General features: G+C 41.6%; 2 protein-coding genes across 4 annotated transcripts in view; one reads left to right on the top strand and one right to left on the bottom strand.

The window, feature by feature from the left end:
* SLC26A8 (solute carrier family 26 member 8) overlaps positions 1-16,795 on the bottom strand; it is a 62,224-nt gene extending 45,429 nt beyond the window's left edge. Inside the window, exons 1-3 of the mRNA XM_046639850.1 lie at positions 16,611-16,795; positions 11,400-11,539; positions 1,155-1,271 (exon numbers count right to left, since the gene is read on the bottom strand). Of these exons, the coding sequence (XP_046495806.1) occupies positions 1,155-1,271; positions 11,400-11,539; positions 16,611-16,795 (442 nt within the window). The remainder of the gene's footprint in view (positions 1-1,154; positions 1,272-11,399; positions 11,540-16,610) is intronic.
* Positions 16,796-24,148: 7,353 nt separating this feature from the next.
* MAPK14 (mitogen-activated protein kinase 14) overlaps positions 24,149-27,672 on the top strand; it is a 67,652-nt gene continuing 64,128 nt past the window's right edge. Inside the window, exon 1 of one of the 3 annotated variants that reach the window (XM_046639428.1) lies at positions 24,149-24,658. In XM_046639428.1, coding sequence (XP_046495384.1) covers positions 24,543-24,658 — 116 coding nt within the window. In that variant the 5' untranslated portion in view covers positions 24,149-24,542. The remainder of the gene's footprint in view (positions 24,659-27,672) is intronic. The other 2 variants (XM_046639427.1, XM_046639426.1) reach the window with 2 other exon arrangements.

Genomic DNA, 27,672 nt, shown 5'->3' with positions numbered 1-27,672 from the left:
AGTGGTGAAAGGATCAGAAAACAAAGCTAATCAATAACAATAAGAAGAAAAATAATACCTAACACTTATGAAGGATTTACTAGGTGCAAAATGACGCTGAGCTAAACCTGTTTCGGACATAATTTCATTTAGTCCTCATGTCGACATCCTCACATATGGGAGCAAAGGCAAATCTTCCCTTTAAACTACTTAACAGAAACAAAACTCTAATAGCCCTTATTATCAGTATATGGAAATGATTGTGAGGTGGCCCTGGGAACTTGAAAGTATGGGAATAAAATTGTTCTCTCAGTGTTCAAAAGTAAGACTAACTCACAATAGATTTCAGTAAAGATATGCAATATTGTCCTTAAAAAAGGCAGAGTAGAACTCCACATCTAGAAGAATGGGATGGTAACTGGACCGAATATGCAAACATGTCTGGCAAAAGAGTGTGTCAGAATGGTCAGTGTTGCTTGCTTGGTCAGTTGTTCAGTGGGGAAGCTCATGAAAAGGCATGTTACTGAGTGAATGTTGGCAATGCCCTTCCAAGACTGTCGGAGCATTTTGTAACTTGATGTCTTTACAAGTTCACCTAGGTGAAGTAAATGTGCTGATTAGATGACCTGGAGCTAGTTTGGTCCTTGTAACAGTCATTTCTAATTATAAATTAGTAGATGGACTTTTGACTCACGGAAGGAAAGTACTTATTCTCTGGAATTGAGTACCGTGATTACCGTGACAGCACTTTCTTATTGTGAATTAATAAGCTGGCATTATTATAAATCAGCCCTAGGGGTTTGGTTATTATGGGTCCAGATGAAAGACGGATCCACTCTAGGAGTATTGGCAAAATTGTTTCTGGATCATCCAGATTGAAGGCAGTCAGATTCCAATGTGTGGTAGTTTCAACAAGGAGAGTACCTCTGTCCTTCAATTCCTTTGAGAAACAGCTTGCTGGCCTGTTTGTGTGGTGGTAACATTAATAATGACACACTAGAAGTACTAGAAGTGTTCAATTTCTAAAATCTGAACACTAACCCGATGGATAGAATGTCCATCGTCTGTCTCCTTTCTTTCTATCTTACATAGTTTTAACTTGGGTTCCTTAGCAATAAGTAAATGATCGAGGTGGAGACTTCATCCACCTCCTGTAGCTCCAGGACTGAACTCACCAATGGACATTTGATGACATGATCCAAAAATTACATAAATTACCGAAGAACAGAAAGCTGCATAAGTGACATTGAGAGGAGGAATCAGTTGCCTTGCCAGCAAACTAAACATCAGGCCTGAAAAGCAAGATAATTTAAGTAAGAAAAGGTAGCCTGGCTTTTAAAAGTCACCTTAAATAAAAAACTGTAAAGAATATTTAAAATAAAATTGATCTGTGTATACAGCTGACCAAGTATGGTAATATGGAGTATCCCCTGTCATACAGCCCTTAATTAGTACCTTGATGATCTCCTTTGACTCCCAGCTTCTCTTCCTATTTTACCACATGCTTTTACACCTCAACTCTCAATCACAGGCTTAAACACTTTTCGCTGCAAGGTCTTCATGATAATCACGGAAAGTAAACATCACAGCAATAAGATCTCTAATTCCAAGAGCTCAGACGCAGCCCTACTCCCACCCCGAGTCTAGTACAAGAAGGCCCTGGGAATCCTCCAGGACTGGAGATGAAGCTGGAGAGCAAGGCAAGAATCACACTTAACTGATTCCCAGTTGATATGTGTTGTCTCTCTTCCACATGCCAATCACTCCAGTCTCTTCCTTCAGCTCCTTCTTCAATACTTACTTTCCTCTCTAAGCAGCACCATAAGAATTTGGAAATTTTGAAGAAAATGGAATAATATACATGGTGTCATCCTTTGGTGTCTCAAGCCCACAGCTCCTGCCCCAAAGGCCTCTCTCCAACTTACATCATCACAACCGTGTACTCATCTGAACTCAGTTGTGAGTCCAGTGAGCTGATTTAGTGTCTTAGACCAGCAAAGCTCTTTTTTTATGGGACAGTTCAAACACATACAAAATAGAGTGTAATGAACTCCCGTGTAAACCACTACTGCAATCTTTTTACATCTATGCCCCCATTCCTTTCCCACTCCATGTTATTTTGAAGCAAATCCAAGACATTAAATCATTTCACCTGTAGATATTTCAGCATAGATGTTTAAAAGAAGACTATCTTTTAATTTAACTGCAATACCATCATTATACCTCTGAAATTAATAATGGTTCTTTAAAATTATCAAATATCCAGGGAATGTTCAAATTTCCCTGCTTATCTCACAAAAGGTTGGAGTGGTAGGGGGCCTTTAAGATGATCTGCTGTGGCTAATTGGTGTCCATGCCTTCGTGTGATCCCCACCCCTCAAGTATAGGATGGACCTAGTAACTTGCTTCTAATAAATAGACTACAACAAAAATGATAAGATGTCACTTTTGAGCTTAGGTTGCAAGAAGACTGTGGCTTCTGTTCTGGTTACTCTCGGGCTCTCTCTCTCTTTCATTTAGGTCACCAGCTATCAGAGTTGGCTTGAAGGGTGTGTGACCTATGCAGTCACATAAAACCCTAGGTTTAGAAGGTTCCACACTTGGATTAATGCTCTACTCTGACCATCTTGAAATTCTCAATAAATTTTGAACTGGGGCTCTGCATTTTCATTTCACACTGGGCCCCACACAAGTAGTTGGTTCTACCCTGCCATGCTGTGAGGACACCCAAGCAAGCCATGGAGAGGACCATATGGCGAGAAACTTAGGCCTGCCAGCAAACACATGAGTGAGGCTGGAAGCTGATCATCCAGCCCCGTAAGCCTTGAGACGACTCACAGCTTGGCTGTAACATCATGAGACCCTGAGCCAGAGGTATGGTGGGTTTTGGGGTGATCTTTAAAAAAATTATTTGCTATTATATGTTGTGCTTTCTTTTACAATCTTTGTGTTTATATCAGGACTCAAATAAGGTCCTCAAATTTGTTGATGTGTCTCAAGTCTTGTAATTTATAGGTTCCCCTTTCCCATTTTTTTCCTAAGCAAGGCTCTATTGATTGCAAGAAACAGGAAATCTGCTTGAATTAGCATATGCAAAACAGGAAATTTATCAAAAGAATACAAAAGGCAGTTGGGCCTTATCAGAGACTGGAACCAGAACTAAAAAGCCATCAGGAGCAAGGCAGCCATTTCCCCATTCTCTTTGTCTCCAGGCTTGCATGGTCTCCTGTCTTTGTTTCCAGTTTGGGGCTCTGACGAACAATACTGCTGTGAATATTCCTGTATGTGGCTCTAGGCGCATAGATGTATGAGTTCCTCCAGATTATATATTACATAAGTTTCAGAAGCCTAACTGCTGGGGCATTTACCAGAGAATGCAGAACTATTTTCCTAATGGTTGTACAATTTACACTCCCATCAGCATGGTATGACAGTTCCCATCCACATCTGTATTTGCACATGATACTGTCAGATTTTCAATTTCAGTGTGTATGAGTTGGTGTGTAACTCATTTTAATTTCAATTTTCACTTCATTGATTACCAATAACGTTGACAGCCTTACTGAGTTGCTTCCTTACAGATTGGTAGGAGTATATCATAGCATAGATTTAAATCCTTTGTTGGGTATATGTGTTACAAATATCTCTCCCATTCTGTGGTTTGCTTTTCCATCTTTATGCTGTCTTTGAATGAGCAAAAGTTCTTAACTTTTACTTAATTCAATTTACCAGTCTTTCCCTCTTATGCTAGTGCTTTATCATTTTCTACCTCAAGATCATGAAGATATATTATTCCAAAAAATCTTTATTGTTTTACCTTTCACATTTAGGTCTTTAATCTACCAGGAATGGATTTTGGTGTATGGTGTGACACAGAGGTCTAAAAATTGTTTTTTCACATAAGTGTCCAATTGTTTCACATCATTTATTGAAAAGTGTTTCTATAGTGACACACCTCATATAAACCATGAAACTTATACACATGTGACTCTTCTGTTTCATTGGCCCTAGTTGTCTATCTCTGCAACACCACACTGCATTAACTTTTTTTTTTTTTTTTGGTGAGGAAGATTGGCCCTGAGCTAACATCTGTTGCCAATCCTCCTCTTTTTTTTTTCTTTCCAAAGTCCCAGTTCATAGTTGTATATCCTAGTTGTAAGTCATTCTGGTTCTTCCATGTGGGATGCCACCACAGCATGGATTGATGAGCGGTGTGTAGGTCCCTGCCCAGGATCTGAACTGGTGAAGCCTGGGCTGCTGAAGCAGGGGGCGTGAACTTAACCACTCAGCCACAGGGCTGGCTCCCTTAATTACTTTTTTTAGTAATTAGTTTAGTAATAATTTTGATAATTAATTTGGTAATCTCCACTTTTATTGTGAAATATAATATATACATAGAAAATACATTAAAATAGATGTTGAGCTTAATAAATATTTATGCAACCACCACAGAGGTCTTTGATCACGATCCCATCTCTCCCCACAGAGGTATTCATTATTTTGGCTTTTGTAATAATAATTTCTTTCCTTTTCTTTATAGTTTTACCAGTAGTGTACATATCCCTAAACAATGTAGTTTGGTTCAGCCCACTTTTGAACTTTATATTAATGGAGTTATACTGTATGTAATTTTTATTTCTGCTTCTTTTGCTCAATATTATGCATATAAGAGTCTTCCACGTTGTGGTGAGTTGCTTGAGATTGCTCGTATTCTGTCTATTTCAGTATACGCATATATGAACGTTTATTTATTCTTTCCACTTTTGATGGACATTATCTTAAATATTATAACTTTATATTAAGTCTTGATGGCTGGAGGAGCAAGTCCTCCCATGTTGTTCTTCTTCAAAAGAATTTGGCTATTCTTGGCTTTTCATACTTACATACACATTTTAGAGTCTGTCTATAATGTTCCATTAAGAAATCCTGTTGGGATTTACAGTGAGATTGTAATGAATCTATAAATCTATTTTAATACTCTCTCTCTCTCTCTATATATATATATATTTTTTCTTTCCCAAAGCCCCAGTACATAGTTGTATATTCTACTTGTAAGTCCTTTTAGTTCTTCTATGTGAGCTGCTTCCACAGCATGGCTACCGAGAGATGAGTGGTGTGGTTCCACGCCCAGAAACAGAACCTTGGCCACGGAAGAGGAGTGTGTTGAACTTTAACCACTAGGCCATCAGGGCTGGCTCTATAAATCTATTCTGAGAGAACTGAGATCTTTAAGTATTGAGTCTTCCAACCCATGAACATGCTATCTTTCAATTAGTTTAGGTCCTCGTTAATATTACTCAGTGAAGTTGTGTAATTTCTCTCTAGAGGTCTTGCACACCGTAGTTTCATTGCAATTTACTTCATATTTATTATACTTTGGTAAACGCTATCTTTTTAAAAATTTTCACTTTGTTTCTTGTAGGTACACAAGAATATAACTGATTTTTATATACTGATCTTGTATCCAGCAACCTTGATGAAATCTTATTAATTCTATTAATTTATCTGTAGACTTTTGAATTCTCTACATAAAAAATTATCCTCTATGAATTGTTTTATTTCTTCCTTTACAATCCTTATGCCTTATATTTCTTTTTCTTGCTTTAATAAATGCCAGGAATTCCAGTCTAACGTTAAATAGCCCCTATTTACTTTTGATAAGCAACATGTAGCATGAAGAGAAAGTCTTTAGAAATGTAGGGTTTCAAATAACTTACCAATTCAGGGAAAGTGAGAGAATTACTTGGGAACAGCTTGAGAATTAAGTTATCTAGTCTCAGTTAAGATTAGTCCATGGAGAAATAGAGGGAAACCAAGTTTCCAAACTTTCCAGTGCCTGAACTTTTAAAAAATTTTAAACTAATTTTAGGCCTACAGAAAAGTTACAAAAATAATACCGAGAGTTTCCGTATATCCCTTCCCTTGGTTCCTTAATGTTAACATTTTACATAATCACAGGATAATTATCAGAATCAGGATATTAACATTGGAAATCACCTAAAGACTTTATTTGAATCTCATCAGCTTTCCCGCTAATTTCCTTTTTCTGTTCCAAGATTCTGTCCAGAGTCCCACATTCCATTTAGCTATTTCTCCTTAGTCCTGCAATCTGTAACAGTTCCTCAGTCTTCACTTGTCTTTCTTGACTTTGACACTTTGGAAGAGTATTAATAGATCAGTTGTTTTGCCAAATGACCCTCAATTTGTGGTTGTCCTAGGTTCCCTCATGATTGTACTAAGGTTGCACATTTTGGTGAGAATACTACAGAGATGATGCCGTGTCCTTCTTCACGCATCATCAGTAGTGGAGTGGTTAATAAGTACCTTGAGGAAGATACTTTGAAATGATGCAATTTCCATTACATAGTTGGCAAAGTTTCACCCGCTAATTTTAACATCTATTCGTGGATTTAACTACAACAGTTATTACTGTGGTGTTTCCCTAATGGTGATTTTCTATTTTCTTTTACATTTATAAACTGGAATTTTACTGTAAGGGAGATCTAGTACCTTTTAAATAAGGTCTTCACTATGCAGTATTTTTGTTTCATTTGCAGAAAATTATTAAGTCATTAGGTCCTGCCTGTTCAATTGTAAGTAAAACTTTTGAATTATTTACACTGCAGATTATTTCATTATGTACACTACTTAAAGTAATACACAATTCTTTAGTCAGTTAGCAAGAGTTTCTTGGCTTCACTCATTCATATGGTGATGTAATCCTTATTATTCAATAAATGTCTTGAGTACCTACTTTACTAGATACTGTGCTGGATGCTAGGTAAACTTATACATCCTAATGCCATTCTTATTCTGGTACCAAATTACACTGATGACTTGGTAATTTGTGAATGGGATGTCCTCAAACTTTGACCACAAATGAAAGACCTTTGATGAGTGGGAGTCAGCAGGGGACTCATAGTTAAAGCATCAATGCCAAGAGTTCAGGTCTCTCATTGCAGCACCACAGGAACGCTAGAGACTGTCTGATACTTTCCTGGAAGTGAATATTCTCATACAAATGGAGGATTTTGGTTTGCAGCTCCCACATGGAAATTCTGAAAGGTACTCCTTTATTCTGGGAATGCAAGGCTAATCCAATATTTTAAAATTAGTTAATGAAATCCACCATATTAACAAGTCTAAAGAGAAAAACCACATGATCATATCAATAAATGCAGAAAAAGCACTTGACAAAATACAATACCCACTCATGATAAAAATTCTCAGCAAATTAGAATAGATGGAAACTTCCTCCGCCTAATAAAAGGCATCTACAAAAATCCTACAGCTAATATAATACTTAATGGTGAAAGATTGAATGCTTTCCCCCTAAGATCAGGAACAACCCAAGAATGTCTATTCTTACCACTCTTATTCAACATAGTACTGGAAGTCTTAGCCAGTACATAAGCAAGAAAAAGTCATAAAAACCATTCAGATTAGAAAGAAAGAAACACAACTGTCCATATTCACAGATGACATGATTATCAATGTAGTAAATCCCAGGGAATCTACAAAAGATTCTTAGAACTATTAGGTGAGATGCAAGATACAAGGTGAACACACAAAAATCAATTGTATTTCTATACACAATGAACGATTAGAAAACAAAAATGTTTTTAATTACCATATATAATATCTCCTCCAAAATGAAATACTTAGGTATAAATCCAACAAAACATGTACAGAATCTGTATGCTGAAAACTACGAATGCTGATGAAAGAAATCAAAGAAGACCTAAATAAATGGAGAGACATACTGTAATCATTTATTGGAGATTCGACATAATAAAGTTATCAATTCTCCCCAAAGTGATCTATGGACTTAATGCAAAAGGTATCAAAATGTCAGGAGGATCTTTTGAAGATGTTGACAAGCTGATTCTAAAATTGATATGGAAGAATAGCTAAAACAATTTTGAAAAAGAACTAAGTTGGAGGAATCACAGTACCCAATTTTGACTCATTATAAAGATACAGTAATTGAGACATGAGATTGGCAAAAGGATAGACACATACATCAATGGGACAGAATAGAGAGAATCCAGAAACAGACCCACAAAAATACGGCTATTTCACTTTTGACAAAAGTGAAAAAACAATTAAATGGAGGGTAGTCTTCTTTAAAAATGATGTTGAAAATGTAACAAAAAATAAATCTTTACCCAAACTTCATATCTTACATAAAGATTAACTCAAAAGGGATCATAGATCTAAGTGTGAAACATGTAAGACTTTCAGAAGAAAACATAGGAGAAAATCTTTATGACCTACGGTTAGATGAAGAGTCCTTATATGTGGTAAGGAAAGCACAATCCATAAAAGGAAAAAAACTGATAAATTGGACTTCAGCAAAATTAAAACCTCTTGCTCTGTCAAAGACACTGTAAGAGAATGAAAAGATGAGCTACAGACTGAGAGAAAATATTTGCAAATCAGAAGTCTGACAAAGGACTTATATCTAGAATACATAAAGAGTTCTCAAAAATTAACAATAGGAAAAGAAAAATCCCAGTTAAAAAATGGGCAAAGGACTTGAACAGGCACTTCACCAAAGAGGATATGAGGATAGCAAAAAAGAACATGAAAATATGTTCAACCTCATTAGTCATTAGGGAAAGGCAAATTAAAACCATGATGAAATACCACTACGTACCTCTCAGAATGGCTAAAATGAAAGATACTAAAAACTAGACCACAAAATTAAAACTTTTGCTCTGCGAATACTCTGTTAAGGGGATGAAAGGACAGGATACAGACTGGGGGAAAATATTTGCAAAACATAAAAGACAAAGGTACTAGTACCTAGAATATATAAAGAACTCTCAAAACTCAACAGTAGAAATGCAAACAATCCCATCAGAACATGGGCAAAAGACATGAAGAGCCACTTCATTAAAATATAGAGATAGAAAGTTAGTCTCTGAAACGATGTTAAACATCATTAGCCATCAGGGAAATGCAAACTGAAGCCACAAAGGGATTTCACCACACGCCTATCAGAATAACTCAAATAAAAAGCAGTGACAATACCAAATGCTAGTGAGGATGCAGAGCAACTGGATCACTCACAGATTGTTGGTGGGAATGTAAAAGGATACAGCCACCCTGGAAAACAGCTGGGCAGTTTCTAAAAAAACTAAACATGCAACTACTATACAATCCAACAATTGCAGTCTTGAACATTTATCCCAGAGAAATGAAGACTTGTGTTCATTAACCTACACACAAATGTCCATAGCAGCTATATTTATAATAGCCCAAAGCTGCAAACAATCCAGATGTCCTTTGTGGGTGAGTGTTTAAACCAACTGTGGTACAGCCACACCATGGAATACTATTCAGCAATAAAAAGGAATAAACTATTGACACACATAACAACCTAGATGAATCTCCAGAGAATTATGATGAGTGAAAAAAGCCAATCCCTGTATGACTCATTTAAATAACTTTCTTGAAAAGACAACATTATAGAAATGAAGAACAGGTTAATGATTGCCAGGCATTAAGCAGGGGATGGGGCAGGAGGCAAGCGGGGGTGACTACAAATGGGCAACATGAGGGATCCTTGTGGTGGTGGAAATGTTCTGTATCTTCACTGTATCGATGATAATATCCTGGTTGTGAGATGGAGCTACAGTTTTGCAGGATGTTGCCTCTGGGGAAAGTGGGTAAAGGATACAAAGGATCTCTCTGTAGTTTCTTACAGATGCATGTGAATCTATAATTATCTCAAAATAGAAAGTTTAATTAAAAAATGCTGACAAGAGTTTGGAGGAACTAGAACCCTCATATATTGCTGGTGGGGCTGTAAAATGGTAGGCATGGCCACTCTGGAAAACAGTTTGGCAATTTCTCATAAAGTTAAACATACACTTACCATATGACCAACAATACCATTCCTGGGGATTTACCTTAAAGAAATGAAAACTGCATTCACACAAAAACCTGTGCATGAATGTTCATAGCAACTTTGTGACAGCCAAAAACTAGAAACAAAATGTCCATGAACAAGTGAGTGGATAAATAAATTGTGATACAGCCATACAGTGGAATATTACTCAGCAATAAAAAGGAATGAATTACTGATGCATGTAACAATTTGCACTCATGTCAAAGAAATAAAGCTGAATTAAAGAAGCCACCCTTCAAAAGTTGCATGTTGTATAAGTCCATTTATATGATATTCTCAAAAAGACAGAACTATGGTGATGGAGAACAGATCAGTGGTTGCCAGAGAATAAAGATTAGGGAAAAATGTGACTAAAAAGTGGGGATGGTACAAGAGAGTTTTGGGGCTGATGGAACTGTTATGTATCTTGATTGTGGTGTTGGTTACACAAATCTATACATGTGCTTAAATTTAGAGAACTGTACACCAAAAGGGAAAAAAGTCAATTTTACTGTATGATAAAGAATTAATTTTTTAAAAAGGGATGCTTTTTCTCCAACTAACAGTCGTGTGCCAGGGTTGGACTTGAGCTACCACTTGCCCCTTTGATTGGCGTCTTTCGTTCTTTATACAACCTGTACAATCACAAGTTTCAATCCTGCCTTGTTGGCCCCAGAAGAATAGAGAAATAGTGGTGTCTAAAGACTACGTAGGGAATTGTGAACTACCGTGAGTAAAAGATTAACAAAATCCTTTCTCTTTCTCTGTGGATAAATTTGATCTTGGGTTAACTTTCTAGCTCTGTTTCTCTGGAAACCTGACAATGGTAGAATGTCAGCTGTGTTACCAGCCAACATTGGTTGTGGTAGTAATGAGCCTAAATAGTAAACTCTATCTAGAGCAAGAGGACTGTGAATGAAAGGTAACTATCCAGTGGGAAGCCCTAGCTTTGAGCTTCTCTGAGCACAATGACTCCTGTAACCGGGCGTGTCGCTCGTGGGACCCTGGAAGCAACAGTTACATGAATTATAAGAGATGTTGGTTCCTATTTGGGAAGCGAGGTTTCTACAGCCTAGACAACTCCTGTGTCTATCTGTGTGACCTTGCTGTCTTATGTCAGAACTGCCACTTGGAAGACCAGAGAGTAGCCCCTGGACTGCTGGGTGTGAGGCTTGTGAAGTGATGTTAGCATGCTGTGTTTTCTATCCTTCACCTTTCTAAGTAAAATCAATGCCAAGTGAGGTCTATTGTAGCCACATGAGTATGAAATGACTAGTTAAACAAAAAATGACCATGAGTAGGCATTGCAAATACTCTTGAAATTATTCAGGGGTCTAAACTAAACTGAGTCTTTTGGAACCACCCTGGAAGAGTTCAAAATCTGGCAGGTAAGGGAATAAATGGTAATGGTGTGAAAGGAATGCACATGTTCTTCTATTCATCTAACACAAGTAATTGTTTACTCTGGGCAAGTGGAAAAGTCTGATGTATTGTCTGTGTGTGAAAGGCTTCATATCTTCCTTACCTTGGGGAACTTGCACAAGGCCAACACTTATACCGGCCAGTAAGTCTCCAAGAAGCCAATCCTTGAATCGATACAAACACATCCACTCTAGGAAGGGAAAGATTGTAATCATGCATCTTAGGAACTTGTGCCATGAGCAGCTGTGAGAGAGAAGAACAGAGACTTGATTAGGTTCTCCAAAGACAACGGCCACATAGCCAAGAGAAGGCACAGTGCAGCAGAGTTTCTTGTCAGCACCATTGACATTTTGACATATTGGACTGGATAATTCTTTGTTGTGGGGCTGTCCTGTGCATTGTAGGATGTTTAGCAGCATTCCTGGTTTCTACCCACTAGATGCCAGTAGCACCCCAGTTGTGACAACCCAAAATGTCTCCAGTCATTGCCACATGGTCCCTAGGGGACAAAATCGCCCCTGTTTGAGAACCAGTGCCATATATATGACAAGAAATAAGTCTTGTAAGTCCAGCGTACCCATCAGGTTTTTGTTTTTACAGAATGTTTGGAAAGAATTAAACCTACCAATTTTCCAGCAGAGAAATGGACTGTTGTTGCCTTCCCTTGATAAGGACAGCTTCTGAGATGTGACATTGGCGGCTGGCAGGAGCAATGAACACATACACATCATTCCCATATACTAAAATTTTTTACCAAATATTAACTCTTTATGGCTTTGACCTGTAATGTGTAGAAATTTATAAAAAGTATAGAATATGGAGCCCCGTGCTTAAGGAGTTAGCCACATAAAGAAAAGGCAATAAAATAAGGCTTTATTATTCTTTACCCCAGTGGATGTCAACCAGAAGCAATTTTGTTCCTGAGGTAACATTTAGCAAAGTCTGGAGACATTTTTGATTATCATGACTGGCTTCTAGTGGGCAGAAGCCAGGGATGCTACTAAGCATCCTACAATGTATAGGACAGCCCAATTTTATGGTCCAAAATGTCAAAGATGCTGAGACTGAGAAAACCTACTTTAACCTTTAGATCATCTAAAACAGCAGAATCAACATCAATCAATCAATCAATCAGTAAAACGAATTTGGTTTTAAATCGCTTTTTGCTATGGACATTTTAGTATGGGCCGAAAGCAAACAGTATAAAGATTTTTCATGTAGGAGCGGTCGTTGGATAATTGGGCTTTGACTATAGCAACAAATATAATTTCAGCGTATGCACGCCTGAAATGCATGCTCAGAAAAGAAGTAATTGCACACATGTTTGACTCTCACAACTATAAGCATTACTATCCCTAAGGTAGTTAAGGCCAAATAAGTGTAAGTGACTTCGCCAAGGTCACAGTAGTAAGTGTGGGCAGAGAGGGGCCTAGAAACCAGCTCGTCAGTGTTCTGTCCACTCTATTACTGCCATGGTTCCTATTGACAGCTGTTAAATTCTGCTCAGGAGCCAGAAGCAAAACCATTGGTTTGGAAGGAAAATCACATTGCTATTTATATGAGAGTCCCTGGGTGTTAGGCAGGTGCACAGAGCGCGCTGTCTCCAACTCTGGCGTCTGTGAGGAGAGCAGAGCATGGCACTGGGACAATGCCATCCTGCACCTGGTCCAGCCTCCCCTCCTCTCCACGTGCCACTTGGCAGAAGACTAGCCACCCTAGGCAGAGTCCTCAAAGCTCTTCAGCATGGCAAAAAATAAAATAGACACGGAATGATGAGAATCTAACACTTAAAGGAATCAAGGAAGGAGTTATATAGAGGAATAGAAATTGAAGCTGGTGGGGAAATAGGATAAGCATTTCAACATGAATCTGGATTTTAGTTAAGGCATCCTAAAAGCGAGGAGTGTCAGAGGCCATGTGAAAGCACAGGGGAGATTTGACAAGAAAGGGAGCATTTGCACTTGCTAACTAAAAGGGAGAAAATGAGGAAAGAGATGAGGTTTTCTACAGAGAGGAAGAGATGGACTTAAAAGACTACTTTTTTTACTAAAAAAAGTCCCATTTATATAGTGCTTTCTATTTGCAAGGTGTTTTATAAGTACTCTTTAAATCCTCATAATCGCCTTACAAGGTAGGTGCTATTATCACCCCCATTTTACAGATGAGGAAACCGAGGCACAGTAGGGCTGGATAGCTTACCTAAGGTCACACAGTTGGGAAGCAGCAGAACTGGGACTCACAAGCAGGCACTCTGGCTCCTGAGTCTTGCTCTTAACCACAGTGCTGTGCTCCCTTTCAGGTGAAAGTTCAGAAGTGGATGTAACTGTCTGTTGTAGAAATAGGGAAGGAGAGCGGCTACAAAAGCCCAGGGGAGGCAGGACGGGTCAGACATAAGTGTCTAAGGACGGGTCAGGCGGACGGGAGTCAGCTTGAACTTCTTTGGTAGTACTTGTTTATGATGAGGTATAAGTCAGGCAAAGACTATCCTTTTGTCAGAAACAAAGCCAATGTGGCCCTCAGATGGCGTCTTTGACATTGACCTCTGACCCATCCTGGAGCAGAGAAAATGTAAGTAGTGATGGAAGTCTGGGGAGGGACATACGAGACCACAACTTGCAAGAGACAGGATATGGACAAAGGAGAAGAGAGAGCCCCAGAGAGAGGAAGGTTTGCAATAGAGCTGTGTGCAGGCCTTCCTCACTTGTCACCAAAAACATGCCAATTGTGGGTGATAAATCAAGAGACGAGAGAGACTAATAAAGCCAGTGTGTGAGTGAGTACAACTTGAGTGATTAGGGTTCATAGTGTGCTGTAGGTCACAAAGGGTTCTTATTCTCAGGTTAGTGGATCTCCAAGGGGTCTGTAGATAGAATTCGTGGGGGTATGTGAACTTAGGAAAAATCATATCTTTATTTTCACTAACCTCCTAACTGAAACTTAGTATTTCTCTCAATAATGAACATTGACAACAAACCACAGCAGTACCAGCAGAACTTGACTGTCACCACTAGAAATCACAAACATTTTCATATTACATTAAAATTGCTACAGATATCTTAAAATATCATTTATATTCATCACTACTTTGAAATAACGGTAGTTATTAGACCCACTGTGTTAAATGACATAATTTTGGAATTTTTCATATTTTGACAATTATATTTCAGTATAACTGGTTTCTTTTATAATCCTATATATTTTATGCATTAAAAAATATTCTGGCCAAGACCATTTAATGAGGGAAGAATAGCCTCTTCAACAAATGGTGCTGGGAAAATGGGATATCCACATGCACAAGAATGAATTTGGACCCTTACTTTATACCATATACAAAAATTAAATCAAAATGGATCAAGGATCTAAATTTAAGAGTTAAAGAAGAAAACATAAGGGAAAGTCCTCATGATCTTGGATTTCACAATAGTATCTTAAAGAAGACATCAAAATCACAGGCAAAAAAAAAAAAAAATAGATGTCAGAATTCATTGAAATTAAAAACAGTAGGGAGCCAGCCCAGTGGCGCAGCTAAGTTCATGCACTCCACTTCAGTGGGTGGGATTTCCTGGTTCGGATCCTGGGTGCAGACCTATGTACTGCTTATCAAGCCATGCTGTGGCAGGTATCCCACATATAAAATAGAGGAAGATGGGCACGGATGGTAGCTCAGGGCCAATCTTCCTCAGCAAAAAAAAAAAAAAGAGGCAGATTGGCAGCAGATGTTAGCTCTGAGCTAATCTTCCTTGGAAAAAAAAAAAACTGTTGTTCACCAAAGGACACTATCAACAGAGTGAAAAGAGTGAAAAGACAACCTAAAGATTGGAAGAAAATATTTGCCAATCATGCATCTGATAAGGGTTTAATATCTAGAATATATAAAGAACTCCTACAACTCAACAACAAAAAGACAACCTAATTTTAAAAAGGGCAAAGGAAATAAATAGACATATCTCCAAAGAAGATATACAAATGACCAATAAGCACATGAAAAGATGCTCATCATATTTAGTTATTAGAGAAATGCAAAAAAAAAAAAAAAAACCCCACAATGAGATACCACTTCACACCTCCTTGGATGGCTATAACAAAAAAAGGAAACTAACAAATGTTGGAGAGGCTATGGAAAAAATGGAACACCTGTACATTGCTAATGTGAATGTACAATGGTGCAGCTGCTGTGAAAAAGTTTGTCAGTTCCTCAAAAAGTTAAACATAAAATTACCGTATGATCCAACAATTCCACTCCTAGGTATATACATAAAAGAATTGAAAACAGGGACTCAAACAGTTACTCCTATGCCAATATACATGGCAGCATTATTCACAATAGCCAAAAAGTGAAAACAACTCAAATGTCCATCAACAGATGAATGGATAAACAAAATGTGATATATACATACAATGAAATGTCATTCTTCAGCCCTAAAATGAAATGAAGTACTGATCCATGCTACAACATGGATGAACCCTGAAAACATTATTCTAAGTGAAATAAGCCAGACATGAAAGGCAAATATTGTGTGATTCCACTTACATGAAATATCTAGAATAGACAATTCGTAGAGACAGAAAGTAGAAGAGAGGTTACCAGGGGCTGGGGGAGGGGAAAACGGGAAGTTATTGCTTAATGGGTACAGAATGTCTGCCTGGGGTGATGAAAAAGTTTTGAAAACAGATGGTGGTGGGGGTTGCACAACATTGTGAATGTCATTAATGCTGCTGATCTGTACACTTAAAAGTAGTTAAGATGGCCAATTTTATGTTATATATATATTTACCACAATAAAAACAGTCAAAAGAAATTCTGAAAAGAGGTTCATAAGCTTTGCTGGATTGCTAGAAGGTTCATAGCACAAAAACAGGTTAAGAGCCCCTGAACTGAAGGACCTACGTCGTCACATTGACTTTCAGAGGTGGTGCTTCTCTGTTGACGACTATGAGTACTATGTGGGCACCGCTGGATAAGAGATGAGAAGGATCTCATTTTGCTATCATTAATTTGTCCACCCTGATTGCTTGTTTTGTTGTCTCCTAAACTGATAATGGTGGTTAATCAAACTATGTATTTATTAAATATCCCCAGATGCTGTGAGGGACAGCCAAGGTCTTAATGCCCAAGAAGTTTACAATCAAGAAGGTGTTACAAAACAAACCACACACACACACACACACAAACTGAAGAGAAATTACTCAGGAAGCTAAGGGTTCTGGTGAGAAGAACTCAGAAGAGGAAGACAGAAGTAGTCACCAAAGGAATCAAGTAGGGTTTTGAACGTGCTGCCGGTGTGGCGGCAGCTGAATGAGCGCACAAACGCACCGGCACTGGACGTTGTGTCTGAAGGTGGTGATGTTGATGTCCATGTTCCCAGAGGAAGCGGTCTTCCTTCTGTGCTCCTGATGAAAGGTCTCCTCATTGTACACATCGCGCTTAACATCATACGAGAAAGAATTTTGCCTATATCTAGAGCCAAAACCCTGGAGGCTCCTTTCTGATTGCATCATTCCTGGATGAGTGGAAAGAAACCAGACAAAAACAATTAAAAAAATATCTAGACCCTTGGCACATTTTTATGGAAATACCTATAATGACATCATAAGATACCTATAATGGTATCTTATGTTTGCATAATACATTGTAGTTTTCTAAAACTTTCTCGTGTCTTGTACAATTTTATGCTCAAAACCGCCCTATGGAGAATGCAAGGTATGTATTATTCTCACTTTCTAAATGGAGAAACCAAAGCCCAGAAGTTTAAACAGTCTTGGCTATTTAGTAGAGTCAGGACTAGAACCCAGGTGTCCTGCTAGGAAGCCTAGTTTTCTTTATATTCAATTATGTTGCTATGTTGCAGGGAAATGATCAAGAGGTAAAGATCAGTATTAACCACCAATTTTCACTGAAAACACTAAGGGTTAAGTGGTCAATACAGTGCCTTCTAACTCCTTCTCTACGTAAAATAGCATCCATCATCTCTTTACCTTTCCCTTTTCTTCATAACACTCGCCAGCACCTGATTCAATATTTTCCTATTTGTCCATTGTCTATTTTCCACACTAAAACATAAGTCCAAGAGGCAGGAATTTGACTCATTCATGTCTGTATCCCCGGGCCCAGAATAGTGCCTGACACTTAGCAGGGCCTCAAGAAACATTTCCTGAATGACTGTCAAGTATCCAGTTTGTGGCATCATGGCGGGGCCGCAAAAGCATAGCACAGGGTATCGGGAGACTGGGGTTCTAGCCCTGGCTGTTTTTCTAACTACGTGTATGAGTGGGGGCAAGTTTCTTAGAAACTGAGTTTTAGTTTCCTTGTCCATAAAATGACATGGTTGGACCACATGATCTCTAAGGGTCACATTAAGCTTTAAAAATCTGTATCGTCTTGCTCTTCTAAGAGAATGAGGAGGAGAAGTTAATGGGGATGGATATAGATCCATCTCTGGGAGAAAGTGTAACCATTCTTGATCATCTGTGTTTTTGAATAATAAGAAAGGCATAAACTCTGAAAATCTTCCTCATAAATATGAAAAAGTATATATATATATATATCACTCCGTTATAAAATATATAGGTGAACACTCAAATTAAGTAGATTATACAAATAGTTCTTTGGTAGGTAAGGCTGCAAACAAGTTTAATGTATCGGCAACTTTGTTTTCCTTCAGAATGATCATGTATCATTGTCACCAACATTTATGGGACACTTACTATACACTAAGCATTGCACTACATCTTTTCATGAGTTATTTAATTCCCACAACAATCCCGGTGTTACTATTATCCCCACTTTATAGGTGGTAAAACTGAGGTTTTGGAAAAGTTAAGTAACCGGGCCACAGTTATATATTGTATTTTTACCCTCGAAGCTTTGGGTAGCAGGAGTGTGCTGTATAACACCTATGAACTAAAGACCTCAAATTCAATAAAGAAGCGAGAATGTGGTTAGGGAATATAGAAGAGAAGGGAAGGGGTATTTTGCAATGTATCACAAGTGAATTAGTGCTTCGTGTCTTTTACATTAAAAAAAGGTAGAACTGTACATTAAAACATAAGTAATATTTTCCCTTTTCCTTCCCTCACCCGTAGGAATATTGATGCAGTCTCCCCCACTTTTCCCATGTAATCGTTTAATAACCTTCCATTACTAGAATATATCTGTTCCTGGCAACTAAAAGAGCCTAATTAACCTGCTAATTATAAATTATATTGAGATTATAAAAATTGCCATCCTGAGTTGATCCTGGGTCTAGAATCCAGCACTTTGTTTCTGAAAGTGGCACTAAGACGGGCTGAGTGTGAAGCAGGCAACATGTGAGCATCAAAGCAGGGTGGGAACAGTGGGACTGGCGAACGCAGCAGCAGCTACTTGGCACCAGCAATGTTGCCATGGGTCCTGTGGGGCCCAGCATGGCCAGATCTGATCTTTTCTAAGAGAAGCCATAATTCCAGACGTTTATGTGAAATCTCTTGATTTTTAAATGTTGTCAATTACTTTACATATTTTTTAAAACACAGTACATATCTAACAAAACATCTCTGCAGGCCAGATCCAGGCTGTGGCCCACCAGTGTGTGCCCTCTGCACCAAGAGCCTTGTTGTGGAAGACACAAAGTATCCTCATCTCCTCCCACCACGAATTATAGTTTATCCCCCAAGAATTTCTCTAACTTTCTTTCAAAGTTAACTTTTCTGTTGTCATCCCCTTTGGAGGTATTATATCCCACTAGTTCAGTTACAGAAAGTAGTGTTCCATTTTACTGTCTTCATTCCACATCATTTATATTCCAAGAGGTGGCCCCCATCTACTAGACTAGGCTTTGGTAAGTTTGTCTACTTTTATTTTCACAGTTTTATACATTTCTACCACATGCACGCTTGGCCTTCATTTATTTCACCTGTGTGAAGAACGCTATTTCACCTGTGGTCAGTTAATTTCGTGTCCCACAAACATTTGCTGAATGCTAGGTGCTCTGGGGGTACAAAAGAACAAAGTCTCCAAAATGTAGTAGAACAATAATACCGAAATATACTGCTCTAAGAGTTTAGAGGTGGGAAAGACAGGAATTCACATTTATTGCTGCCCAGCCATATGCCAGGTTCTTCACACACATCCTTTCAAGAGATAGGCGCTATTTTCCTGGTAATGATTATCCTCATTTTACTGATGTATTTAGTGAGTTCCCCAGAGTCATCCAACAATTAAATAGCAGAGCCAGAATTGAACCCATTCTTTCTGAGTCCAAAATAGATGCCACATCCAAATACCATGTGATCTCCTACAGAGTGGGATTAATAATCCCAACCTAGAGGGATGAGGGGCCTCCTGGGGGAGATAGAATTTGAGCTCCACTCTGTCTCCACTGGGAGCAGGGAGGTAAACAAAATATTTCAGCAAGAGAACAGGGTAAAATGACAGAGACAAGGCAACTAATTCAATAGATCTGAGTAAAGTCCGTGCTAAACCCAAAAAATTAGGTTGAGGACTATTCTTGCAGAGTCTTGAATGCTGGGTTGAAGCTAGATATTTTAGCTATTTAGAATGTTTGAGGAGGAGTAGTAACACGCACAGAGACATGCTTTGGGAAGACGAATCGTGTCAGTGGTATGGTCTAGAGCTGTGCTGTCCAGTTGCCAGTGGCTATTTAAATTTAACTTAATTAAAATAAAAAATTCAGTTCTTCAGTCGCACTAGCTACATTTCAAGCGCTCAACAGCCAGGGGCTACCATACTGGACAGTGCAGGTATAAAGCATTTCCATTCTCACAGAACATTCTAGTGGACAGTGGAAGATAGGAGAGATGGAGGCAAAAAGACCAGTTGGAGACCATTACTATTATGGTCATCTTTCATATGTTCTCTATAATCATGGCAAGGTAAAATTCACTTGCAAAATTTCAAAACAAGCATTTGTAATTCCCTCAGAAACAACAGCTCTTGGCCCTTTACTACCTACATTTTTATGGGGAGTGTATGTGGTGTACAGAAGAGACACAAGCAGAGAGCCCTGCTTTCAGTACCCTTCAGTCACTCTGTCTAGTGGCTGCGGATGGCTAATAAGACGACAGCCCTCACGGAGCTGACCATCAGACAGATAAACAAGCTACTTTGAGGCGACCTGGTGAGAGTGTTAACAGTGGGGGGTCAGAGAGAAGCTCATTTTGGGGGTGGGGATGCTGGAGGAGGCTTCACGGCCGGGTCACTGACGGATAAATAGGACTTGATAGGAAGAGAAAGGGGCCAAGTGGGGTGGGAGCGGGGGCTCAGTCAGAAGAACAAAATGAACCAAAGCGGTAAGTCTGCAAGAACGAGGAGGGTGTGAGCGGTCAGGCCTCAGGAGGAGGTGGATGGGCGGTCGGGTGAGGCTCGCGCAGCAGACCACTTCTGCGCCTCCTGACAACGCAGACGACCAAGCTGGAAAGGATTCAGCTTGCAAAACGCACGCATTGTCCCTTGTCATTGCCGTTCCACGCGGCTTTTCAAATGTGGAGACAGTAGCTCTGAGAGAGAAGCTCCCAGGGACGACCGTCATTCATTCATTCCACAAACATTCACCGAGCGCCCGCGGCGCGCCTGGCGCTGCCGGTGACGGACGCAGCCCCTCCCGGTGTGACGGGCGGCTGGCCCCTCGCACCCGGCCGCCCGCAGCCCGCAGCCCCGGGTCCCCGGGCGTCCCCGGCGGCGGCTCACCTGCTTCCCCGGCTGCGGCGGGAGTGCGGGCGCTGCAGTCGGACGCGGCCCCGGCCGGGCTGGTGGCGCAGTCCACGCGGACGCCGGCGGTTCCCGAGCCGTTGCGGCCGAACCCGCGGGCGTTGGGGCGGGCGGGCGGGGGACAAGAGCAAGGGGCGAGGAAGGGGAGCAGGGGCGGCGGGGGCGGGGAGCAGGGTACCGCCCTCCAGTACCTGTGCCGTGCGGGCCCCCTCCCTGGGCCACCCGGGCCTCCACTCGCCTCGAGGTTTGACCACTCTTGCTTGAGGGCCTACTGGGTGCCGGCCTCGCGCCCGCGCTTCATGCAGTAATTCACTTGAGTCTCCCGCCCACCGCGTCAGGACGGAAGACGCAGGAGGACCCTGGAGGCTAGAGGGTCCCCAGGTCCCCAGGCCCAGCGCTCAGCCCCACAAGCCTGGCCCCTCCCACTGAGGGACACTCTCCCGCCCGGGTCTCCCGCTCTCCCCGGCCCGGCTCCCTTCCCTCCGAAGCTCAGTCCTTATCACTGTCTCTCCCTAAGCCTTGTATTCCTGCTCGGCCCAGTTACCTTTGCTTGATTACTGCATTAATGTTAACATATTATTCACTTCTCCGATTCCTTTTTGTAAAGTGTCTCACCCCCCATAAGGGCAGGTATTTTTATCTCTTTCATTAACTGTGGTATCATCAGTATCCAAAACAAGGTGATAGATATAGAGAGTGCTCAATAAACTTGTGTAGCCCGACGGAAGGATTGTTAACTGGAAGCTCCATGCAGGCAGCAACTCTGTCTTTCAATCACCTTTCCATCAGGAGCATCTGCACCAAAGCAGGCATGCAATACACATTTGTTTAATGAGCGAGTAAATGTACTGCTCTCTTCATCTTTATGCTTTCTGTCACTCTCACCTCATCATCCCAATTTGTTGGATAAATATATGAATTTCTCAGGATTCCCGCTTCCAAGTTTCTTGCATCCATCCACTCATCACCTTGATTCCCACTCCCACCCCTCTTTTTTTTTTGGTGAGGAAGATTGGCTCCGAGCTGACATCTACACCAATCTTCCTCCATCTTGTATATGGGACTCCCCTACAGCATGGCTTCCTGAGGGGTGTGTATGTATGTGCCTGGGATCCCCTTGAACCCTTGCAAAGTGGAGCACGCAAACTTAACCGCTACTCCAGGGGCCGGCCCCACACCTCTCATGTTTTTACAGGCACAGTTTTGCTCTCACTTCCTCGTCCAAGTTCCATTACTTCTTAGAAAGTTCCCTGACGTTGCAGGTTGGCTTGGAACATTTTCAAGCAGCATGTCTTCATAGGCAAGAGAATGTGGCTAAGCCACATTGAATCCAAAAAAAGCTTTCCATGAATCAACCATGACCCTGGTTTTGAGTTTTATTTATTTTTCCCTTGAGGAGAACTGAGGATCCTGCACCACCTTCTAATTTGAGATCATGGTCATTGTTCATAATTTGTTCAACAAATATTTATGTACCTTTTATGTTCTAGGCACTGTGCTAGATGCTGGGACAAGACAGGCACAGTCTGAGCATTCCAAGGGACGCATAACACAAAAGAGAATGATCGTGGGAAGTGATGAGAAGTGTCCTGGCTTGAATTTAGTTATTTCTAAGAGACATAACAAAGAGAATAAGATAGGGTCCAATTCTTCTGCTTTTTTGTAACAAGCGTTAGCATAAGAATAGGTTGGTAGCCGTTGGGGGGTCGGTATGGGGTTATAATACCTTGTCCATTCACATTTATTATTTTGTTGAGCTTTACAAATGACCCCATTTGGTGGGAATGTAAGGCAGGAATTCTCTTTTGCACGAACTGGAACTAAGGACTAAGAAAAGTCTATTGACTTGCCTAATGCGACATGGCCAGAAGATCACTCTCTGCTCTGTTCTTCCTCTGAGAGGCATGAATTAAATGCTTAAATTCCTCTTGACTGGAAACTCTTCGGGGCAGGAGTCAGTTTGAAACCCTCAGGGTAATGGTTTTAAAAATGCTTCTCAAAGGGAGATACCAGAAACTTTCCTGAATCAGAACTCCCTGCGGCCTACTGCACAAATGCACATTCTTCATGCCCATCACGACCCGTCCAGTTAGACTCCCTGTGAGTCCTGGCAATCTGCATTTCTTTTGGGAGGGTGTGTGAGGAAGATTGGCCCTGAGCTAACCTCCGTGCCAATCCTCCTCTATTTTGTATGTGGGTCACACCACAGCATGGCTTTGATGAGTGGTGTAGGTCCAGCCCGGGTCTCCGAACCGGGAACCCCGTCACCGAAGCAGAGTGCTCCAAACTCAACTACTAGAACACAGAGCTGGCCTCGGAATATGCATTTTTTAAAAACAATTTTACTTTTTTCCTTTTCTTTGTTCTCCCCAAAGCCCCCAGGTACATAGTTGTATATTCTTAGCTGTGGGTCTTTCCAGTTGTGGTATGTGGGATGCCGCCTCAGCGTGGTTCGATGAGTGGTGCCATGTCTGCGCCCAGGATCCGAACCGATGAAACCCTGGGCCGTCTGCAGCTGAGCGCGCGAACTTAACCACTCAGCCACGAGGCCAGCACCCCGAATATGCGTTTTTAAACTCCCAAGGTGAATCTTCTGCACATAAAAGTTTGAGAACTTACTAGGAGAATTTGGGTGGAAAACCTCAGCCTTAAGGCAGAGCTAATATTTGCTTTGGGGACAGATTTCGTCAGAATTCCTGAGTTAGCCATATGTCCTTGAGCAGATGGAATGCAATGGCTTTCGGGCCTGAACCTGTCTCTTTTTGATGCAAGTACTTCTTGGAAATTGAGGGTTCCGTTGAGCAGGTGCTCGGCTGCTGGTGACTACCCGAAGTTCAAAGATCCTTTGGCTTTTTTCCCGACGCCCTATTTGTCACTGTCGCTTTCCCCCTTGGAACCAAGCATTTGCCCCGCCGACCACGGTGGGGCGCACGCGGCACGTGTCGCCCGCTTATCTCTTCTTTCCTGGGTCCGCCTTCGCGCTTTTAAGAACAGTCCCCGGGAGTTCCTGCCTCTGGTCGCCAGCTGTTGCTCTCTTCTCGCGAGAACTGCTCCTCCCGTCCTCTCCCCTCCTCAACCCCCTCCCGGGGGTAGGTTCCATATTGGGTAAAATCTCGGCTCGCGGAGAGTCCCGGGAGCTGTTCTCGCGAGAGTACGGCGGGAGGCTCCTGTTCGCTGGCTCTGGAACGGCGACCACTGGCAACTCAGCGGGCGCTGCAGCTGGAGCGGTGGTCCGGCGGCGCTGCCCGGAGTCGGCCTGGTCGGGGAGAGGGTGCAGCGAGAGCGCGGCGGGCGCAGCCTCGAGCCCCGGAGCGCGCCCCTGCCCTTAGCAGGGCTCGCTCCAGCCGCCGGGGCGCGTCCAGGCGCTGGGCTGACAGCGGCCGCGCGCGCGGGAGTCGGCGGGTCGCGGCAGCCGCACCTGCGCGGGCGGCCAGCGCGGGGTCCCCGGCCGGCCGGGCGGGCAACGAGGGCCGGGGAGCGGGTGCGGGCGCAGGCGGGACCCGCAGGGCCGCCTCCTCGCCCCGCGGCCGCCGCTGGAAGATGTCTCAGGAGAGGCCCACGTTCTACCGGCAGGAGCTGAACAAGACCATTTGGGAGGTGCCCGAGCGGTACCAGAACCTGTCCCCGGTGGGCTCCGGCGCCTATGGCTCCGTGTGGTGAGTGTCACTGGGCTGGGGCCTCGGGGGGCTGGGTGGCCCCTCACGCCCGAGAGCCAGGCCTGTCCCCACGGCTCAGCGATGCGCCAAGCGGCAGGAATTTTCCTTGGGGTAGGGCGTCGATCCCCCTTGGACCCTGTGCCGCGCTCCCTGCGCGCCGTGCACCCCTCGCCCTGCGCCCCCAGGTCGGGGGTCGACCGCGTGCAGGGCGCAGTTCCACGGTGGGCGGTGGTGCTGGAGCTCGGCCCTGGCTCGCACCCGCTGCATTCCCTTTTGGGGGGGGGGTTGCTGCTCCGGGGGCAGCTCTTCGGGGGTCCCTCTGCTGCCGTCGAGCAGAAGGACCCTCCCCGGAGCCTGCCCTCCATGCCCAGGAGAAGCAGAAGGGCAAAGCGCGACAGGAGACTGCGGTCATCGGAACAAAAATGACGACGAAGGGCGTTCGGTCCGCGCTTTTTTTTTTTTTTTTTTTTTGCAAACCTGTGTCGAAATCCCTTTCTCCGGAGCGTTCTTTCTGAATTCACACTTGAATTAGCAGCGAGCCGTGGAGCTTAAAATACCGACTTTATCTCGGGGAGCGCGGTGCCAGCTTGAGCGGTGCGTTTCCGATTCTGTCGAAAGTGTATTTCCTTTCTGCAGAGCGGGGGTGGGTGCAGTGCCTGCAGGAGCTCGGCCTGGCTCGGGACCGGGGGACAAAACGGGCTGCTCCCTTGGAGCAAGGGAGACTCACATCCGCTGGGCGCCCTCAGGATCAAAAGTTATTAGCAATGCTGGGAGGTACTGTAAATATTTTTAAATTGCGATAATTCTTGCCAATACTGTGTTCTTAAAGCCCCTTAGGGTGTTTGCAGGAAACTTATCTGCATGGATAGCCTAAGGTACACGATGGTTTTAAGATGTAGAATACATACCAAAGGGGAGAAGAGGCCCTTTTCAACTTTAATTCACATTGTGTTTTTGTAATTAAATTGATACCGTAAAATTTCCGGACCTGAAATATTTCACTCACTTCTCTCACTTCCAAGGTTTAATACACTGTATTTTAGATTTACTATAATTTGAGAGCTCTTGATCTGAAACTGATTCGTGTAATTCGTGTACGTGCGTCATTTGAAAAGGGGCCTGTGAAGTTATTTTTTGTTTCCGAACAAATTCCAGGCTTTTGGATGTGTTAATCTTTAAATGTAATTCCTGTGTTTCTTAAAGTCACATCGTGAATTTCCTGTTTGGTAGAATCTTCTGGGTAATCGAGATTGTGCAATTGTGTCCAGCAGCAGATCATATTGCATTTTCTAGTTCAGGCTGCTTGAGTTCTCTGGCTGATGGTACCCTGCTTGATATCTTTTTTTGCATTTTTAGAGTATGGCAGTTTACATTTTAAGGGAATTTGCAGCATTTATATATTTATATGTAATTGATTTGCTGATTTTCAAAGATATGTTTGGATCATTGTTCCTTTAATAGCTCATTAGTTTACCTCCATTTTTGAATTGACATATTAATTTTTGTAGTACCAAGTTTTTGTTTCCAGTGATGTTTAAACTTAAGTGGAGTGATACAGCAGAATTGCTTGACTGTAAAGTTTAGTGAACTGGAAAAGAACTGCTTGCAAGATTCCCCTGCTGTTGGTGTGAAAATAGCTGTGCACTGTAACTGGAGATCCAGATTTACAGTAAAGGGCCATTAAAGTGAACTCTGTCTTTCTTTGGTACTGTACTTTTCTGGCTATAGAAGCCAGCAATATCTGACACTTGGAAGGAATTTTGTTAAACAGATTTTTAAAAAATGAGTAATACACTGGCCCGGCCCCGTGGAGGAGTGGTTAAGTTCGTGCACTCTGCTTTGGTGGCCCAGGGTGTCACCTGTTCGGATCCTGGGCGCTGACATGGCACCGCTCATCAGGTCATGCTGAGGTGGTGTCCCACATGCCACAACTAAAAGGACCTACAACTATGTACTGGGGGGCTTTGGGGAGGAAAAAAAAAAAGATTAGCAACAGATGTTAGCTCAGGTGCCAATCTTGAAAAAAAGTAATACATAATACATTTACATTGTATAAAGTTCAAAAGGTTGTAAAAGGATGTTCAGTGAAAAGTCTCTTCCTTTCCTGTTCTCCAGCCATGCTGTTCCTTTCCTCAGAAACAGCCACTGTTAAGTTTCTTGTGTGTCTTTCAGGGAGGCACTTTTTGGTTTGTCTGTTTTTAGTAGTAGTTCTGCTAAGGGGATTTAAGGTGTAAGGTAGAGCATATTGGTGGTGGAAGATACAACTGATATTGTGTGACAACTGACTGTGTACAAATGTAACTTGTAATGAAAATACAAGTGTTTTCCGATTCAGAGTAGTTCGAAGTTCTTTTAATAAGCAACTTTTCAGGTGTGGCAGAAAACATTGTTTTGGAACTTTTTTTAGAATCCATTTTGGACCGAGTGTTATTTTTCACCATCTTCATCGTTTGAGAGCACATTTAATTTTAGGGAATAACAAAATCCAATTGAATCCAAATAATTTAAAGTATTTGGGCTCAAGTCTGGTGAAAAAGATTAGGCAATCAGGTTGGTGATACTGTTTTATGTCCAATAGGAGTTGTAACTAGAAAGTGATGACACAGTTTCTTGTATGACTTGTAGAACTGGATCTGAAGTCTCTTGCAAAAAAGAATCTGGAAGTATTTTAAGGAATGCAGCATCACTGAAATATGTCACTTTCCGAATTTAATTGCTCTGAAGTGTGATACACTTTGATGTGTAACTTAAAACATTTTTTTATATTAAGCCTATTTTCATTATTTTAATTCGTACTAAGTATACAGTAAAAAAAAAAAAAAGCAAGTAGGAGCTTGTGTAGTAGCCAAGTATGAATCAAAGATCAAGGAATCAGACTAGGAATTTGAGAATTGATAGGGTTTTACAAACAAGCCTTTCCTTTTTCAGGGGTAAAGGGAACTAAACTAAGTTTTGCAGTTTTAAGGAACTTTGTGCAGTGTCTGTAGGGGAAATGAAGCAGAATTGTTTAAGAA

The sequence above is a fragment of the Equus quagga genome, chromosome 15 (genome assembly GCF_021613505.1).
Source record: "Equus quagga isolate Etosha38 chromosome 15, UCLA_HA_Equagga_1.0, whole genome shotgun sequence".
In the NCBI taxonomy this organism is placed as follows: domain Eukaryota; kingdom Metazoa; phylum Chordata; class Mammalia; order Perissodactyla; family Equidae; genus Equus; species Equus quagga.
This window is presented reverse-complemented; position numbering and strand designations above follow the sequence as displayed.